At 45.9% G+C, this 20,032-nt stretch overlaps 1 protein-coding gene across 2 annotated transcripts in view; it reads right to left on the reverse strand.

The window, feature by feature from the left end:
• Positions 1 to 6,929: 6,929 nt before the first annotated feature.
• The window catches only part of BNC1 (basonuclin zinc finger protein 1), a 32,970-nt gene continuing 19,867 nt past the window's right edge, over positions 6,930 to 20,032 (reverse strand). The window contains exons 2-5 of one of the 2 annotated variants that reach the window (XM_067698355.1): positions 18,590 to 18,689; positions 17,295 to 17,530; positions 13,454 to 15,300; positions 6,930 to 9,206 (exon numbers count right to left, since the gene is read on the reverse strand). In XM_067698355.1, the coding sequence (XP_067554456.1) occupies positions 8,522 to 9,206; positions 13,454 to 15,300; positions 17,295 to 17,530; positions 18,590 to 18,689 (2,868 nt within the window). In that variant the 3' untranslated portion in view covers positions 6,930 to 8,521. The remainder of the gene's footprint in view (positions 9,207 to 13,453; positions 15,301 to 17,294; positions 17,531 to 18,589; positions 18,690 to 20,032) is intronic. The other variant, XM_067698364.1, reaches the window with a different exon arrangement.

Raw genomic sequence — 20,032 nt, forward strand, 5'->3', positions numbered from 1 at the left:
TCACAGATTTCTAGGACGTAGCTTTAAAAGCATCAGGTGACCAATTGGCATTTAGTTCTTTATACAATTTGTCTGAAGCCACTTCTAAAGTTTCTTGGGGGACTTCCCTGGTGGTCCAGTGGTTAAGACTCTGCGCTTCCAATGCAGGGGGCGCGGGTTTGATCCCTGGTCGGGGAACTGAGATCCAGCGTGCTGCAAGGCGTGGCCAAAAAATGAAAAAAAAAAGTTTATTGGAAAATATGGTTTTAATGAGTAGACAAAAGTAGACCTTGCACAGAAGGAGTTATGGGTGAGGAGGGAGGGTGACAGGGGCTGGGCTACCTGTCAGGACTATAAAGCTGGTGTTCAGAGACTCAGACGTTTCTCTTGTACTCCACAATTGCCAGGGAGCTGGGACCAGGGTCTCATTTCCCTGTGAGTAAATCCTGGGTGAAAGATGTTGCCCCAGGGCGTCTCAGGCTCCTTTGTAGATGCCCCCCAGGATCTGAGGGGGTGGGAGAAGAGGCTGAGAGAGGTTGCCTGAGCCAGGGGACAACTCTCCTCTCCCAGGAACGGGATGAGTGACAGACCCTCCCTTTTAGGAACGGTCTTGACCAGTGGTTCTCAACTGGGGGCTATTTTGTTACCCATCCCCACTAGGGGATATTTGGCAATGCCTGGAGATATTTTTAGCTGTCACAATTTTGGGGGTGCTACTGGCATCTCGTGGGTAGAAGCCAGAGAAGCAGCTGAACAGCCTACAATGCACAGGGTAGCCCCCTACAGATAATAAAGAATTATCTGGCCCCATATGTCAACAGTGCTGAGATTGAGAGACCCCGGTCTGGACTTTAGACCGGGGATTCTCAAAGTGGGGTCCCCAGTCCGAGTGCATCAGCATCACCTGTTACAAGTGTAGATTCTCCGGCCATGCCTCGACCTACTAAATGAGAAGCTCCGAGAGCCACCTGTGCTTCAATGAGCCTTTAAGATGATGTAATGCATGTCCACTTTGAGAACCACTTGTCCAGGGACGATACAGCTTGAGATTTAGGAGTCTACGTGTGCTTTTAAGATACGAATGTGCTTGGGACTTCCCTGGGGGTCCAGTGGTTGAGACTTCACCTTCCAATGCAGGGGGTGAGGGTTTGATCCTTGGTTGGGGAGCTAAGATCCCACATGCCTCATGGCCAAAGAAACCAAAGCATAAAACAGAAGCAATATTGTAACAAATTCAATAAAGACTTTAAAAATGGTCCACATCAAAAAATATTAAAAAAAAAGAAAGATACGAATGTGCTTATAATCACTGTGGAATTGCTAAAAGACAGATTCTGATTTAGCTGTATGAGAATTTGCATTTCTTACAAGCTCCAGGTGATGGTGATGTGGCTGGCTGAGGCCTACACTTTGAGAAGCAAGGATCTATGATATTGTTTCCAAAACCTGCCAGATCATAAGGTAGACCTGAAATGGGCGTCAAAACTTCAGATTCCCAGGATCCCCCCGAGGCCCACTCCCTAAGCCATCTCCAGAGGAGGGGCCTATGAATCTGTATTTTTAGTAAGTGCCTCAGAAAATTCTCACAATCAAGCAGGTCTGAAAACACTGACTTCTGACGGCAGATTCAGGAGTTATTGATTAATGACATCATCTCTGAGTCCTCTTTGTCTGTATACTGGAAGTTCTCAACCAGGGCTGAGGAGAAGCATCTGGGGAGCTTTGAAACTCTCCCTGCAAAGGCCACAAAGCAGGTTGATTACATCAGAACCTCGGAGGATGGGACCTAGGAAGTGGTACTTTTAAAAGATGCCCAGGTGACGCCAACGTGCAACTACATTTAAGAATCAGTGACCTTAGAAAACAGTCTCACAATTCCTCAGAAAGTTAAACATATAGTTACCATATGACCCAACAATTCCACTCCTAGGTACATACCCAAGTGAACTGAAAGCGTATGTCTACACAAAAATTTGTATATGAATGTTCAGAGCAGCATTATTCAAAATAGCCAGAAAGCGAAAACAATCCAAATGTCCACTAAGTGGAAAAACAAATTAAAATAGTTGTGGTATAGCCATACAATGGAATAGTATTTAGCCATAGGAAGGAATGATATGTTACAACATGGAGGAACTTTGAAAACACTACATTAACTGAAAGAAGCCAGATACAAAAGACTATATATTTTATGATTCCATTTATATGATATACCCAGAATAAGCAAATCCATAGAGGTAGAAAGGAGATTGGTGGTTTCCAGGGGCCGGTGTGAAGGGGGAATGGAGAGTGATTGTTAATGGGTACAGGGTTGTATTTTGGGGTTATGAAAATGTTTGGGAACTAGATAGAGGTCGTGGTTGCACAACACTGTACATGTACTAAATGCTGCTGAATTGTATACTTTAAAATAGTTAAAATGGTAAATTTTACGTTATGTGAATTTTATCTCAATTAAAAAAGGAAAAAAAAACAGTGACCTATACAATTTCCTAATAGAGGTAGAGTCTAAGAGATCAGGGAAAATCTGGATGTGAGTGGATTAGCTCATTCAGAATAAACCTTAAGAGAGGCCATATTTATGCCCCCATGGTCTTTGACGCTCTGCTAGAGGAGGGAGAAAAGGGTTTTTGAAAGCTTGATTGGAGGAGTGAATATTATCAGATCCCTAGGATTAAGGGCAAAGAAGCTAGTTTTCATCTGTCAGTTGAAGTTGTATTGATTTGAAAGTCTGCTCCCAGAATCTGGGAGGCTTGTGTGTTTTTAATGTTCAAAGGCTGATGGAGAAAGTGATTGCTGAGATGAGTCTTCTTAAAGTGTGGGCGTTATTTAATGTGAATATAAACAGAAGGATGACCCACAAGGCTGAAGGTTTAGGGACCTGCAGGCAATTGACAGTTAAGTTACATTTAAGCAGCCACGCACCTGGGTGTGGAGACAGAGTGCCCAATCTTGAGGAGGGGGGTCACGGGGAGGTCATGACCCCATGCCCTCAGTTGGGTGGGCCTTGCAGGAAGGGATGCTAGTGAGAGAGGTTGAAGATAGAGAGACCTCTCTTCTGGAAATTCAGCTTGTGTCATTTTAAAATCTTTTGGTTTATTATCGGTCTTCCTTGCTGGGCTTTAAACTCCACAAGAGCAGGGACCATGTCTATTACATTTACCACTGTGTGCTCTGCATGCTTGGCACGCGGTAGAGGGTTCTCTGTTGACTGACAGCCAGAGGTCACAAGTAAAGCCCCTTGGTGAGGGGTGAATGCTGACAGTAGACCTGCCAAAGGAGGGGCTGGGGTGGGGGAGGGCAAGTCTGTGGGTAAACCTGACAGCACATGGGTGCCAAGAACTGGCTCACTTCACTCAACACTGAGAGGGAGAGACAGCGAGGTCACCAGGGGCTTTCAGGAAGTGATGACACCTGAGCTGAGTCTCAAAGGAGGACCAAGGGTTAGTGGGTCAGAGACTGGAAAGGCGATTCCTGCAGAGCAAGCAGCATATGCAGGGCCTTCGGGGCCTGACTAGCCCCAGGATTGTGGGGCCACTGCAGGGGGTCAGCCTGGCTGAGGCCTGGCTGGACGGTAGGTCCCTGGAGGGGGTGGCACCGTCAGACCTTGGGCTGCTGTCTGGGGGTTGGATTTGAGAGAGAAATAAAAATAGGATGCTGCTGAAATACTCTCAGAGAACGGAGCGGAGGGTTGCCTTGATGAACTGACATCGATGATGAGCAGGAAAGAGGGGAAGGATGTGAGAGCGTTTTCGCAGGTAGAGCCGTTTGGATTTGGTGATTGAGTGCTGCTGTTGGGAGTGAGATGAAAGGAGAAGTCTGGGATAGGGATGATGATGGTGACAAAGACGATGCTTACGGCTAATGTTTGTTGAGGGTGTACGTGCCAGGCACTGTGCTGAGTGTTTCATATACACCACGTCATCTGAGTCTCATCATGAACTATCGAAGCTCATGAGTATATTTTTATACTCATGATACAGATGAGGAAACTGAGACCCAGGGAAGCTGTAACTTGGCCAAGGTCACCAGGTTAGTATGTGGAACAGCCAAGGACAGTCAGACCTAAAGAGCTATGCTCTTAACCATACTCAGTACCGGCTATGCTCCTAGCCACGCTCAGTACCGGCTACGCTCCTAACCACGCTCAGTACTGGCTATGCTCTTAACCATACTCAGTACCGGCTATGCTCTTAACCACGCTCAGTACTGGCTATGCGCTTAGCCACGCTCAGTACCGGCTATGCGCTTAGCCACGCTCAGTACCGGCTATGCTCTTAACCACGCTCAGTACCGGCTATGCTCCTAGCCACGCTCAGTGCCGGCTATGCTCCTAGCCACGCTCGGTACCGGCTACGCTCCTAGCCACGCTCAGTACCGGCTGCAGGGTTTTAGTTTGGGTTGGCCAGGTGATGGCACCACTCCCTCAATCCGAGGAAACAGAAGGAGAAAAATGTTTGATTGGTGGGGAAACGACAAACTGAGCTGAGGACAAGTTGAACTGGAGATGCTGTGGGTTATTCCATGATAACCAACAGTCCAGAGGGCAGCTCTGGAGGGATCCTGCTGGGGGTGCAAGTCATGGGGATGAATAAGACAACCAAGAGCATGAGCATGAGGAGAGAAAAAGGCCAGGGAGGGACCAGGGTTCACCAAAGAACCAAATGTGTCCTTTGGATATGGCCGTCCGGGAGCAAGATTAGTGCAGCCAGAGGACAGAGGCAAAGTCTTACTATTCTAAGGAAATTGGATGCACAGGAAGGAAAGAAGAGTCACCAGAAGGGATCGGGGGAGCGGGGACAGAGAGCTCTTTTTTCTTTCTTTTAATCGTTGAGATGAGAGAGATTTGCAAATGTCACAGGCTAGAGAGATGGGACCATTAGAAAGACGAATTTGATAATGAATGGGAGAGGAGAAAAGTGATGGAACGACAACCTTGAGGCAGCTGGAGGGATGAGGTGAGAGCATCAGTCTTCAAAAAGAAAGTGAACACTTCTTTTGAGTCTAAAGAAAAATATAGGTTTGAATGCACCTTGAACAGGACCCAGGGGCTTTAGAAAGGTAAGATTTGGCCAACTGCTACAGCTATCATGCTCTACGTCCACTGCCACGTTTGCACAGTGGCCACACTTCCCATGGGTTGCTCGCAGCCAAGACGGAGCATGGCAGGGAAACGATTCCCAGGGAACCCATTCCCGGGAGATCGGGGCCGACTGCTCAGATGGTTCATCTGGACACAGGGACTCCCCAAAGGCCGTGCTGAACCTTCCTCAGGTACATGGCGGTCTCAAGATACTTTCACCCAATCTTCCCTCCTTCCTTTCTTCACTTGGGGTCAGCCCTGCATTGCATCTGCTGGCTCCTCCCGCTTTCCCCAGCTCCCTATTTTCTCTCAAGAGTGTCTCTTAATACCATCCTTGTACATTTAGTCCTACTGGCATCTGCTTCTTAGAGGACCCAGACTAACACAGCCACCCAGGCACACATGGATAAAATCAGAAAGGTTGAGTTAGGGAGACTCGGATCCCTCAGTGGGAGGTGATGAACCTAAGGAGGCTGTGACGGGTCTGCGTGTGAGGGCAAAATGGGCGGTGGGAGTGCAGGGGGGATCCTGGTCACCTTCTCACAGAGGCCTGCAGCTCGCTGTTGACTGTCTGCCAGGCACAAGATAGATTCTCAGGAGGTCCAGGCAGATGTGACCACATGAAGATGGGTATGAATACAGACAAATGGATGGGGGCTGGTGGGCACCGGGGGAGAAGCTGAAGGGGTTCCCACCTAATTCTCAGAGAGCAGGAAGTGAGGTCAGCTCTGTGAATATGACCAGTCCACGGGGTGGGACCTTGCAAACTGGAGGTTTGGAACAGCTGCTATGGTGAGAGGGAGGGAGAGATGGCTGACAAAGACTGTAATGAAAAGAGAATGGAGAAGCGGCAGGGGCAGGAAAAGGTTTTAGGGCCTTGTAGGCCTTGGGAGGGTCTCTGGATTTTACACTAACTGCTAAAGGGAAACCTTGGAGGGTTTCGAGCTGGGGCCCTACAGGACCGGATCTGTAACTTAGAAGGACATTCTGGATACTGCAGGAGATGAGAATGGATGCAGCAGACCAGTGAGGAGGTTACAGCAGTCGTCCAGGCAAGAGAGGACATGGCCCAGAGCCGGGCGGGAGCAGTGCAGATGCCGGTAGCTAAGAAAGTTCCCCTCTGATGACTCCTATTCTCCCAGTGAAATAAGAAGCAGGGACACTGACATCACCTGAGAGGGGGGCTGGATGGGTAGGTGGGATTGTGCTTTTATCTGTATGTTGGAAGGGTAGAAGAAAGAGGCAAAGTTGTTAAAAGATAAGTAATAAAAACTTACTTTAATGTATAAAATAGGTAACTAACGAGTACCTACTGTCTAGCACAAGCAACTCTACTCAATGCTCTGTGGTGACCTAAATGGGAAGGAAATCCAAAAAAGAGGGGATATATGCATACGTATAGCTGACTCACTTTGCTGTACAGCAGAAACTAATACAGCATTGTAGAGCAACAATACTCCAATAAAAATTAAAAAAAATAAAAAAACCCTGCGTGTTTAAGAAAGAAAGAAGAGGCTTAAATCTTTCATTACATTCCATTTTGAGCATTGGCCATAAGACTTATCTTTGATAGCACAGATTTTTAAAAATCCCTGTATTTTCCTTGATAAGTGATACCTAGCCCCTCCTCCCAGTGAAGTAACCACTTGATTTCTTTGCAACTCATGAACCGCTGCAGTTCCTGTTAGGATGGGGCAGTAGTTACTGATTCCTGTCCACCAGACCTTCCCTGAGTGGTTAGATCTGTAAAATTCATAAGTGTGTGTGTGTGTGTGTGTGTGTGTGTGTGTGTGTGTGTATGATGATCACATGCGCTCACACAACACGCAGTATGTATGACAAAACTGCTTTGACAAAGGTTTGCCTTTTTAAACAAAAAGTGTGTCATATATTTTTATTAAATCATAGAAAACTCATTTGTATACAAATTTTTCCACTTTGGGGACAATGGAATATTAAACAGCTGGGTAACAAAACAGTTGAAAGATACATCTCACTTTAAGCAGAGACAAATTTTAAGTCATCACATTTATTTAAAAAAATGTTGAAATAATCAGTAATCAGAGGTTATTGGCTTTTTTCACCTTTGGGTCAGAGGAATAGTATCTCTTATAAAGCCCCAATTCTCTTTAAGGATGCTTTTCATTACTCAAACCAACCATGAGTTTAAAAAGGTGATTAACTTGAAGTTTTAATACAAAATCAATTTCTTTTTCCCAACCATGGACTTTTAGGGTATTGTAAATGCCGAATTTCAGGACAGGGTCTCCTTTCACAGGACCTATTATGCTTCTTTTCTACAACAGCAAATGTGTATAATGGTACAGAATATATTTCAGAATAAGTTAAATATTAAGACATACAGTATGGCAATAATGTCCTACTTTTCTTTCTACCATGTAAATTCAAAAGTTCATCCTAATCTTACACATTTATAAAAGGGTGAAGACTGAGGGATCCAGTGATAATGAAAATGCACAACCACCATCAGGACCACATTCTCTAAACACTCTGGCTGAATATATACAAATGGTCCTGCCAGAATCATGCCTGCGTTTGTTCCACAGGGGATCTCAATGAACAGACGCTGAAGGTCACCAAACAAAAATGGGCAGTGGTTTTGCAGTTTAGGTTGTCACTTGTTCTGCTTTTGAGCAGAGACCCAGAGGTCACACTGTGACATGTCTGCACTCACCACAAACACTCACAGAACATAAACACAAATTAAATATTAGCAAACATTTTAAATTAAATTGAAGACCGCTATTTTTAAGTGCATGAAGTATTTCCCCCTAGCTTCTTAACGCGTGTTACAGAGCGAGAACTAAGATCCTGGGTAACATTTGTGTTCCTACGTATTAGAGGCCAACATGCTTCCTTTGAGAACTCCCTGGAGTAACACATGAGATCTTCAGGGGGACAAAAGGCAATTCTCCAATCTAAATGGAGGGATAGTCTCAAACAGTCATTTTCCCAAACTCCAGTTTGGATTTGACTCATTAAAGCAGGAACTCAAAAATGTGATCTTTGGGAGTGGCTCCTGGTGTCACCCCTGGTGACAGTCTGTGTCCCAGGACACTCGACTGACCCTTAATACTACAAGCCTCACTTCAAGCTGCCCCCAGGTCCTGGGACCCTGCTGTCAACTTGCAGACCTGGAGCTCTCCCAGGGAATGTGTAAACAAATCTGGGGAAAACCACGTTTCTGCAAGTTTTTGTTATGTCAGTGGTAAATCTCCTGGGCTAAGAAAAATAATAGGAAACGCCACCCCAATGGCAACTTCTCACGAGGCTCGTCTTCTGCTCATCCTGCTGTCGAAGACTACGAAGTCAACTCAAATATTCTTCGCCTCGCTTGCCCCAAATGGTAACTAAACAGAGTTAGAAGCTTTTCTTTGGACTACCTGATTCCTGAATTACGACAAAGGCTTATCTGAGCAAACGTGGCCCACTACCTCGTTACTGGAGGTGACTTGGAGAGGAGGCTAGGCTTTTGTGCAGGTTGGGATTCTGGCTGTGTCTGTTTCGACTTCGAACAGACGAGAACATGGTGTTGCAGCCCGGGACTTTGCACTTGTGGAGCTGGCGGAGGTGCACAGTTTTGTAGTGAGCCCTGAAGGTCCCCTTATTACTGTACGTCTTTTGGCAGAGGTGACATGTTATGGGCAGCCCAGACGGCAGGCTGGCAAGGCTCTGGTCGGCCTTCTCCATCAGGACGCAGATGGGATAGTCATCCTCCCCGGGGACCAGGCTCGCCCCTTCACAGTTGCCGTCGCTGTCCTCCATGAGCACGGTGCCTTCCTCGCTTGCCCCGTCTGAGTCCCAGGAGGAATGGCTGCTACTCTCCGATTTCATGCTCGAGGTAGTACTCAAATCCAGGATGGTGCCCTCGCTTGGCGGACCGGAGGTGTAGCTCTCCAGGCCGGCGCTGTGGACTTGGGCTACTGGGTAAACCAGGCTGCCCATCCGACTCGTTCCCTTGAAGATGACAGATGTCGGGGAGGCTTGCTGTGTGAAAGCCACACCCTGACAGGCCTCCTTAGCCATATCTTTCAACAAGTAAGCTGCACGGAAATGGTCTTCACCGCTCTCCAACACTTCTTGAGTCAACACTTTTTGGTGGAGGTTTAGGTTTGAACTGTGTCTACAAGAGTGAAAAGACGGTTAGCAATGGGTTGGGCTGTTGTTTCTGGTGTGTTAAAGACAGCCTTCATTCTGAGTAGAGACGCTACGCAGATACCGGGAAAGCTTGTGGCATGAGAGAAGTGATACAGTGTGTGTGTGGTGGACACTGCCCACTGCCGTTCACCACCTGTCACAAGTTAGCATTTGACCAGAAAGGTCAACAGAATATGTAGTTCTCTTCAGTTTCCACGATCTGATTGACACGTAAGTTCTGGTACCTCATCTTTAGAGAATGGCTGGACTACTTCAGTTAGGCCAGTTCAACTGGGACACTGGAACCAGGAGATCCCAGAAGAAAACTGGTCACAGACAATAAGGAACTAAGCAGAGGACTTTATTTCAATGAAACCAGGAAATATTATCTTCTAGAGCTGCACTGTCCAGTGTGACAGCTACTCATAAGTGTATGAGCTCCTGAAAGGTGGCTATGACATATACTGAAATGACAATATTTTGGATAGGCTGAGTGAAATAAAATATGTTACTAACACTTACTTCACTTGTTTCTTTTTACTTTTTTAATGTGGCTACCAGAAAATTTAAAATTTCCTATGTGGCTTGCATGGTGGTCTAGAGGATTTGCATACATACCCCCACGCAAGTTCCACAGGTGTGATAATCTGACTGGCTAGAAACTGTATGTGTGTGCATGAGTGTGTGTGGGGGGTGTGCACATGTGTGTGTGCTAAATTTAGTTCATATCTGCAACATTTCACTGTATACCAGACAGAAATCTTGCAAATGCAGCACTGTGAGCACACTGCCAATCATCTACCCAATGATTACTCCTAAAGGGCAGATAATAAGTATCCATTATGACACATGCCTTTTACTCATGAGGTATCATTTGGATGTAACTTGTCAATCAATGTCAGCCTTGCTCAGAGATCCCCTAACTACTGATGAGCAAAAACACCCCTTACCAGAGGGTACAGTCTTAAAGGTGATTGGAGATTATTCCAAACAGGGAAGATACCTCCCCCAACGCAGATCAGAAGGCATGCCAGGGTCAAACTGGGAAAAACACCCTCACCTAAATGACAAGGAATCAAATTTTCTCTTCTAAATCTCCAAGGACATATGGAAGGGGTGTTACTCATAAAATGTATCAAATTTACTTCTGAACTTCTTTTTAATCCTCTTATACATTCTTTTCTTGGGACATAATCAGAATTATACTCCCAGATCACCCACTTTGCAAGCAGCTCTTCTCAACTGCAACTCTGCCCTGTGATTATGTCAGCACCCTGGGTTGAAGGGGCAGGTATGTCTCGGCAGAAAACCAGACATTAGATTGACATACAGGTTCCAGTATACACAAGTGGTCAAAAAAAAACGTCTGACAAACACATTTACTGGAACACCTTGCACAGAAAGGTCCCTGATGCAACAAAGCAAACCTCTGGGCCCTTTGCTCAATCCTGAGGATCCCATGAACACCAAGAGCTAACATGTGGGAAGCCCTCTCTCCTCCTTAACCATCCTCAGAGGGTTAGATGCACTTCCCAAGGTGCCATGTCCCCTGAGACCAGTGAGTACCACAGCTTCAAAAACTCTGTGACCACGTGCCAGGCTTTCTGTTTCCAGGACTAATGCTGTGCCTACTGCCCAGGTCTGCATTTCTTCCCTTCAACCTCTACACCTCCCCCTCCAACTCTTCCCTCCCGTTTGTGACTATTTAGATAAGCTGAGACCAGTGGTTTTCAAATTGCGGTCTGGGTACCCCTAGTGGTCCCTGAGATCCTTTCAGGATGTCCCTCAAGTCAGACTCCTTTCATGATGATACTAAGACATTGTTTTCCCTTTTCAGGCTCATTCTCTCACTCGTGTAGAGTGGAGTTTTCCAGAGGCTACGTGACCTGTGATATTGCAACAGATTGAATGCAGAAGCTGGTGTGAGAACCCAGTCGTCTTCTACCAGACCAGACATTAAAGATATTTGCAAAATGTAAAACAAAGCCACTTCTCACTAAGTTTTTGATCCAGAAAATGTAGTTATTTTTCATAAAAATGTAATGGTAACGTATAATAGGTTTTTTAAGTGATGTGATACATATTTTTTCAATTTTAATTTCTAATACAGTAAATATTGATAGATATAAACCCAAATAGACAAAAGTTCTTGAGGGTCTTGAGGTTTTAAGAATTTGTAAAGGGGCTGTGAGACCAAAACTTCTGCAAGCTGCTGGATTAGACAGAACTCCTCTGGGAAACCATCCCTAACTTCTCAGAGAGTTTGGTTAGGCGCCCCGCCATGTGCCCGTAACAGAATACCCCCGCTTCTAGCAGCCACCACCTTCAGCTGTAATCACCTGCTTACTGCTCTGTCTTCCCCACTGGCCTTCGTGGGCAGGAACTGTGTCTAGAGCACCTAACACAGAAGGTCATTAACTATTTGTTGGCTAAGTATCCACAGTGCTGTCCTCGTCCCTTTGTGATGGGTCCTAGGAACTGCTGTTGGCAGTAGCAGCGGCTTGAAGAGAGGACATCAGTTATCATTACAGCCATGCAATTCTCATCTCTGACTCAGAAAAATGGTGGTGGGCCCGGGACTGCTCACAAAGTCCTGTTTAAAATAGTATCATTTTAATCACAGATTCTAGGGAAAATGCAGTCCAAGTTCTAGACTACTAGAATTAGTGGTTTACATTTAGAACGAAAGATGTTTTCCTGTGGTGGGGCAGGAGGTTTGCATCACAAAGAGGTTCCAAAATAAGAAAATGTTAAATATATGAAAAATAAATATAAATAGTATCTGAAATTCAATATGTCTTCTAATTTAGTAGACAATGTAGGTCAGAACAGTATCATAAACATCAAGGATAACCTGACCGATATGACTATCTCTTCTTTATAACGACAGCTTATTCATGATCGAACACCCTTCTTGGAGGGTGGAGGAGGGGCACTGGCTCACTAATTTGGGTATCTTGGTGGTTTGGTGCAACATCCAGCAACAGAAACAGGAATTTTAACTAATATCACCCCTGCCGCATCCTCTCTGCTCAAGACACTGTGTGTATTCTTAGGGGCCCTGTCCAGGAATGTGTGTGGGAGTCTATACATTTTCACCCTCTTAATAAATTAGGTGCTACAACTTGGACTGAGGCAATGGTGGTGTTGAGCTGCTCGAAGTCAAGCTTGTTTGAGCGAATGTAACATTTTGATATTCTGTGAACCATTTAGCATCCACAATGCTGCATTTCATCAGTGAGCTGGTTCTCTCCTTAAAGCCTCCTGGGGTCATCTTTTGGTAAGCTTCCTCTTCCCTTTACAGGCTGGGGAGGAAGGCGACCTGAAGAGTGGTTATGTGACTCAAGTTCATTAAGAAAAGCACAAGTAAGATAGTAACGCCAGTGCTGTGTCCCCAGAGCGATGAGAGATACTCTATACCCGGGCGCTCTGTACAAACAGTCTGACTCTGTGTGGTGGGGTCATGAAAACCCGGCACTGAAAGACTTCTCATCTTTGAACTATACATCACAGACACTGAAATAACCTGTTAATTGCCTTTACTCTTTGATATCTTAGTATTTCAAAAATCTTCAATCAGGCAGTTATTCTTCCTTTCAAAAATAGTGGTTAAATAGAAATCGGAGAAAACGTTTCATTCTGTGGACTTCATAGTGTGAAATGAAAATCAGACAAGTTTTGGGGAGCTACAATCCTAACTTTAAAAGCTCCCCCGCTTCCTCCCCCTCTATTGTGTGAACTAGTTCATGACGCCTTATCCCAAACCCTTGGGGCCAGATGTTTCTGAATCCAGAATTTCTCAGGCTTTAAAAAGGCAGAATGATGCATATACTGTCATGTCATGGCAATGCCCCCATAATAAATCCATTAACATTTCTGTATGGAATATATAGTAAAAAAATCCACACAAAGGGAGATTTAAAAAGATTAAAATAGCCTCACATCATTTCAGGTCAGGTTTTGTGGCTAAATGAGTTTAAATTCTGGAATTGAAAATCCAGGAATCTGGATCTATAGAACACCGGTTCTCAATCTGTGGTCCCTGGAATAGCATCAGTGTCCCCTGGGAACTTAGCAATGCAAACTCTCACATCTCGTCCCAGACCAAGTGAGGCAGAAATTCTAGGGAGAGGGCTCAGAAGTCTGTTTTAACAACCCTCCAGGTGACTCAGAGGCATGCTAAAGTTTAAGAACCACTGCCTTGGAAGAAATGATTGCCACCAGACGTCTTACCTGTCTCTGCTCCTGCGGGAGGGGAATGTGGCCTTACAGCCCTCCAGCGTGCACGTGTGCGTCTCTTTGGCATGCATGTTCTTGTGATGCATCTTCACACCGCAAGCGTTTTTAAAAGTCTTCTTGCAGATGTCACACTGGAAGCGATTTTCCTCCTTCGGCCTCGCTAATGTGTGCTGACCTGAGTGCTCCAGCTCTTTGGAATCTTCAAAACAAGGAAAAGCCATCCCCCGGCTGGACAAAGCACTGAGGAGGCCCCCAGCCAGAAGGCGCTGCTGCAGTTTGACGTAGTCAGGAAAAGGGACACAGGGATCCACCCCGGGGGCGAGGTGAGGTTCATGGCCACCATCCTCCCCGTCCCGTGGCACCACGGTCAGCACTGACTTCTGCTCAGTCTCCCTCTCCGAGTTGTATGTGGCCTGCTCGGGGGTTTGGCGGAGGGCTCCGCTGGACTCGATCGCCGGTTTGAGATGGCAGGGCCTCTCTCCTTCAGCACCAGGCTTCCCTAAGCTTCCCAGTGGGGCTCTGTCTGACCGGGGGCTGCAGGTCTCCAGCTCGTCTTCACTGACCACCTGCAGGGGCATGTCTTCATCTGAGCTGAGAGTGTGCCTCTTCTCATCCGCTATCTCCACAGCCTCCTTCTCTATTTTGATGGGCATACTGGACTTCCGCGATTTCTTCTTGGGCAGGGCATCGAATGGCATCTCGTTGGAAACCAGTTGTTCCGGGATTGAAGAGGACAGCAGAGGGAGGGAAGGTAGCATCCCAGGTGTGTTTGCTAGCTCAGCCGGGGTGGCCGGACTGCGGTAGAAAGGAAGGACCGGCTGGACCGTCTTCAGGTTGGGAAAAAGCACTCCGTTTTGGCCAATGCTTGGGAAGGCTGGCTGGCTCCGGGAATCCTCCCCTGAACCAATGTAGCCAGGGAAAGGTCGACAGTCTGGAGAAGTCACCCTGAAACCGGGGCGCTTATAGCTCTCAGAGGCAGCCAGGTTCAGGCTGTTCCTCAGGTCTTTGTCCCTGTTGTTTCTGTTCATTGGCATGTGCAGCCGGGGGTTGGGGTTGGCGCTGTGGCGGTTCCGGCTCCTCAGGGAGCTGAACACCATGTTACAGCCTTCGATGGTGCACTTATGCTTGATCTTCAGGTGGACGGCATTGTAGTGGATCTTGAGGGTGCCTTTGTCGTAGAAGGTCTTCTCACACGCTGTACAGAACACCCGGCCCTTCTTTGTGCCGAGGCTGTTCCTCTCGGACTTCACTTTGCCCTCTGGGGACAACTGTGTCCTTTCGAGCTTTGTGATGATGTTGTATGAGCTGGAGTCACTTAAATGGGCACTGTCTTCCTTTGTAGTAACAGGACCTGGACAGTTTAGACACTGCTCTTTTTCAACCTGAAATGGGGTGGAACTGGAAGTTAAGAAGCTGCTGTTGGGGAAGGGTCCGTGGATTTCCTGTTTGGGGTCCTGACTTTGGTCCTGACCCTGCTCCAGCACATATGGTTCGGGCACTGACCCTATCAGTGCGGGAGGCACGGGGTTGAAGAACTGGAAGGGCAGCATGAAGGTCATGTTGTTTATGAGGTTCTCAAAGGGGTGTATACTGCCGGGGTTTCCTTTGTCTACAGGAGGGGGGAGGCTGCCACTCCGGTGGCTGCAGCTCTCGATGAAAGCCCTGATATCTACGTTCGCCGTGGAGGGCGGGATGATGATGGACTGCTCTTCCTTCTCTTGAATTACCATGAGCTCAACGATAGACTTGGTCTCTCCAAAACGAAGAAACTGCTGCAAGGTGGCCAGCTCTTCCTCACTGGTCATGATGCTCCAGTGATCCAACACCTTTCCTGATGCATCCTAAACCCAAACCAGAATTAAGAAGGGCAATTAATTGACTATTCCTTACCCTTTTCTCTAAGAAAGGAACCACGTGTGTGGTCAGGGCCTCCACCAGCACCACACGGCACTTTTGTACATATTAGAAAAAGACACCCCTGCGAGCACAAGGCTTGATGAGTTCAGCCCTCGCTCACCCCACTGTCCTAGGACAGAAACTCTGTGCAGAAAATAAACTGCACAAACGTAAGCAGTGGTCCAGAAGAGAGAAATAAAATATCACTCAAGCCTAAGGGAAGTTTGGTGATTATTTTCCATCTTATTTCAAACCAATTGGTTGTCTTGCATCAGGCATAATTTTCCTCCACTAAAATTAAAATATGTATCATTTGAACAATAGTAGCTTCTTTATCTAAAGAGTATAGATGAGGCAATCAGGCCTAGATATAGTTCAAGTATTTATTCGCTGCAAGTTTAATAATCTTTCCTAAGCAACTAACATTGAAAAACAAATGAACCTGTATTGATCTATTGCCTATGTTCACAAGGCAGAGCTGTAATTACACTGGAGTGTTGGAGATCTTTCAAACTCTAGCAAGGCCTAACTTTTCCCAAAACTACAATAAATATTTTATCACAGAACATGTATTTGATGGCCTACTGAGATTTTTCACAGTGCATGTAAGAGTTCTGAAGATGATGAGGAATGTAACATCATAAATTTTTCATGCACTAGAGGTTCAAGGTAATTGATTCCATATTTTTAATCCTAACACTAGAAAGCAAGATTATTAGGATCATTAAATATTGATCTATGTCATAATGTAAGATCATAATGCTGCTCTACATAAAAGGTGGTTTCTAGCCTGCTGGGGGTCCTGCACTCGAGGTGAGCAAACATGTTTCCAGAGGAAGACTGGAGGCATTGTCAGAGTTCGAAAGAAGTGGGTTCAAATTCTCAGTCTGCTGCATACAAGCTGAGTGACTTCAGCAAGATTTAGAAGCACTCAGTCTCTGGTTTTCCAACTGGAAAATGGGGACAATCTACCTACCTTGTGAGATTACTGGAAGAGGGTCTAAGTCAATAAATGGCTGTTATTAGTGTTTGTTTCAGGGTTATGGCCCAGCTGAGTTAGACTGAAGTGTATGTTAGTCTTGGAAATAACATTCATCCACCCATTTCGTTGAAATTTTTATCAAAGTTAGCTGACATTTTCTAGTGTAGTGACAAGAAATAAAATGTTGTAGCTGTTTCATATGTCAGAGAAATGATAGAATTCACACCAGGGAATATGTTCTTTGCTGTTGAAACACCTTGATAGCCTCTCTGGATAGGAAGCATAAGGCCTACCCTCCACAGTATGGTACAGAAAAAGAGGTACAACACTCTGCAAAGGAAAGAGATGAGAGAAGGGCCGAAAGGCATGGAATGATGGAGAGACGTAGAGAAAATGCGAGGAGGCCAAAAGGAACTGGAGAGGCAGAGAGAGAATGAGCCAGAGCATGCAAAGAGACATATCACAAGGTGATGGAGCCTGGGAAGGAAAATTGGCAGTAGGATGGATGGCAGAGGGCTTTAAAGAACAGGAAGGTGTGGCATGAAATTGTAACTGTTTGCTGTGCGGTTCTGCAATGTAAGTTCCCTTCCTCAACCCCAAACTCTCAGTAAAATCTGAAACATGATGTCTTGTGTCAGTAAATAGTTTGAGGATAATAAAAGAAACGGAGGCATCACCAAGGATGGGGCAAATGGCTGACTGTGGAAGAGCTGGCTGAGTGAAACCTAAAGCAGAGAATATGTAATGCTCCCGCATCCTCAAGTCTTACAGATACCTTGAGGAAAGGCACTGGATTTCACCCAGCACATGAGGTAGCGCTTAAGACATTAGAAATAACTATGAAAGGGAAGGATGACTACCAATGGCTGTAGCACTGTAGGCAACGGGGTTACATCAGTTCCAAGGACACGAGCTTCGGAAGACATTCTAGGAGAACAGTGCCCATGGTCCCCATACCTGCAGCACGTATCCACGGATGTAATCCTGGAGGGTCCAGTCCAAGGCATGGAGGATCTGGAGGACCTCATCTTGCTTCAACACACTGAAGAGCCGGTCCAGTAGGATTTTCAGGCGAACAGGGATGGCCTGGGTCCCATACAGCATGAGGCTGCTAATATCAAACACCACGTTGGACTGGACAATCTCCACCTGGCTTGTTGGATACACGGGGGGAATCCTTAGCTTACTTAGAGCTGAAAAAGTGAATTGAAGAAATATCGTTTTTCAAGATTCTACTTTTAAGAGAAACAGTGCACAGAAGTAGGTTAGCGCTAACTCTCAGTTATTTGTTCCAGTAGAAAAACCACAAATATGCAAACAATTAATAATCTTAATAGCTATCTGGCTCCAAGTTATTCTCAGGAAATTCTAAAATAAAATGGACTAGCCTGAGAGGCTTCTTTTCTCCCTTTCCTGTGGCGTGCCTAAGGAGTAAAACAGCCACGAGTAGGGACCGTGCACGGAAAACAGGTAAAAACGAAGGCGGCAGGTGCATAATCAAGAGGATGGAAAACCAGGAAGCACGGGGTCTGGGGAAGAACCTGGACTTGGAAATCCAACAGATCTGGGTTTGAGCCCTGGTCTGCCACTATCTAGTTGTTGGGCTGGGCAAGTTAAGCCACTGAACTCCATGCTGTCCAATGCAACAGTCATCAGTCACAGATGGCTATTCAAATTTAGATTTAAATTAACATAAAATAAAACTAAAAATTCAGTTCACCAGTTGTGCTAGTCACATTTCAAGTACTTGTAGCCACATGTGGCTAGTGTAGGGCTGTCAGGTACAGCAAATAAAAAAACAAATAAAAATTAAACTTGAATATACATTTCAGATAAAAAATGAATAAGTGGTATACACTTAAACCAAAAATAGTCTTTGGGATATACTTAGGCTAAAAAATTATGTATAGTTTAACTGAAATTCAAATTCAACCGAGCATTCTGTTTTTCCATCTAGCAGCCCTGGGTTACAGGCTACTATATTAGACAGCACAGAGCATTTCTACTGTTGCAGAATGACAGCCCTGAAGCACCATTTTCTACATCTTTAGAAGGGGGTTGATAAACACTTATCATATAGAGTTGTTAAGATTCAAAGAGATAACATATATAAAGCTCTTAGGCTGTTACCTGGCACATAGCAGTAACTTACAAATGTTAGCTGTCATTCTTAGATATTAAATCTGTTCCTGAATAACTAAGTTATTTAAAGGGAACACTAAAGACCAAGAGAGGGGGCAAAATAAAGTTACCGTGGGCCACCCATCCATGTCTGCACTGCTCACACTGACGGTGGTGTATTTTCCCTGGTTTGAAGCTTTGGCAACTACAGTTCAGAGTACAGCCGATGGCCTGCAGAAGAGAACACAGGGATACCTGGCATGTTAGTGAGGCGTGGAACACACATCACATTTACATAACAAAACACACTCCTCCACTGAGCAACGTTCTTTGAGTGATGTGTGCCCACTCTGTGCCAGGCCCAGACCTGTAGAGTGTATCCTGGAAAGCGGGGAAGCTGGCCCCAGACCTGGAGACGGTGAACATGCTACACAGATGTTCTGCATGCGAGAATGGGCTAAAATCCCAGAACTCTTTATAAGAAAGGATTACAGGTGGGAAGGAAACATCTTGCTTGTTATTAAGGACACAGAAAGGGTGAAGAAGAGTCACATTCTCACTGAATCTCTAAGTTGACCAGAATAGCAACCCTGAAAGGTATACACCAGCTACCCTGATGCAAGTAAATAGGAGAGCGATCAGAACTGAGAGTAACACACGTGTGTAATTCGTTACCCCCCAAAATGAGGCAGAGGCTGAACATCAAGACAGATTTGAGGACATGCAATGGCTGACCACACTGACGATGATTCCCCGACCCCGCTCACTGGACTGTGTGACTAACAGACGCACACAGGCTGGACAAGCCCTGCATCGATGCCCAGGCGCAGGTCGAAGTGTCGGGTGTGGTGTGGGGGTGTGGAGTGTGCAAACACACAACTGAAACTGAAACTAGAGATGTACGTGACAACAAAGTTCTAGTATTAAGAACAAAGCTTCACGTGTATTTTTTTTTTTTTTTTTTTTTTTTGTGGTACGCGGGCCTCTCACTGTTGTGGCCTCTCCCGTTGCGGAGCACAGGGTCTGGACGCGCAGGCTCAGTGGCCATGGCTCATGGGCCCAGCCGCTCTGCGGCATGTGGGATCCTCCCGGACCGGGGCACGAACCCGTGTCCCCCGCATCAGCAGGTGGACTCTCAACCACTGCGCCACCAGGGAAGCCCACTTCACGTGCATTTTTAAGATGAATTTCTCAAAAGGGGATAGAGGCCTGAGGAACGTAATCTATTATTAAAGAGAAAAAGCTCTCACAGGAGCTCTGTCAGTGATATTCCTGGGAAGCACCACTGTGTGGAATCTGTATGATTCAAGAGAGCTTTAACACTGGGGAGTGTCTCTGTGTTTGGAGGGGATGAAAGAGCCCTATGACTATGGGTTTAAACCCTCCATGTGACAATTAAGGGACTATGTGGCCTTGGGTGGGGACAGGGAAGAGGAGAATCTGGCCTAGGACACTTTAAGGAGTACATAACTAGTCCTCACTCAAAAATCAGTTGCTGCTGGGATTGTAAAATGGTGCAGCCACTTTGGAAAACCGTCTGGCTGATCCTCACAAACACAGTTACTATACAACCA

Source organism: Pseudorca crassidens, chromosome 1 (assembly GCF_039906515.1).
Source record: "Pseudorca crassidens isolate mPseCra1 chromosome 1, mPseCra1.hap1, whole genome shotgun sequence".
Taxonomy (NCBI): domain Eukaryota; kingdom Metazoa; phylum Chordata; class Mammalia; order Artiodactyla; family Delphinidae; genus Pseudorca; species Pseudorca crassidens.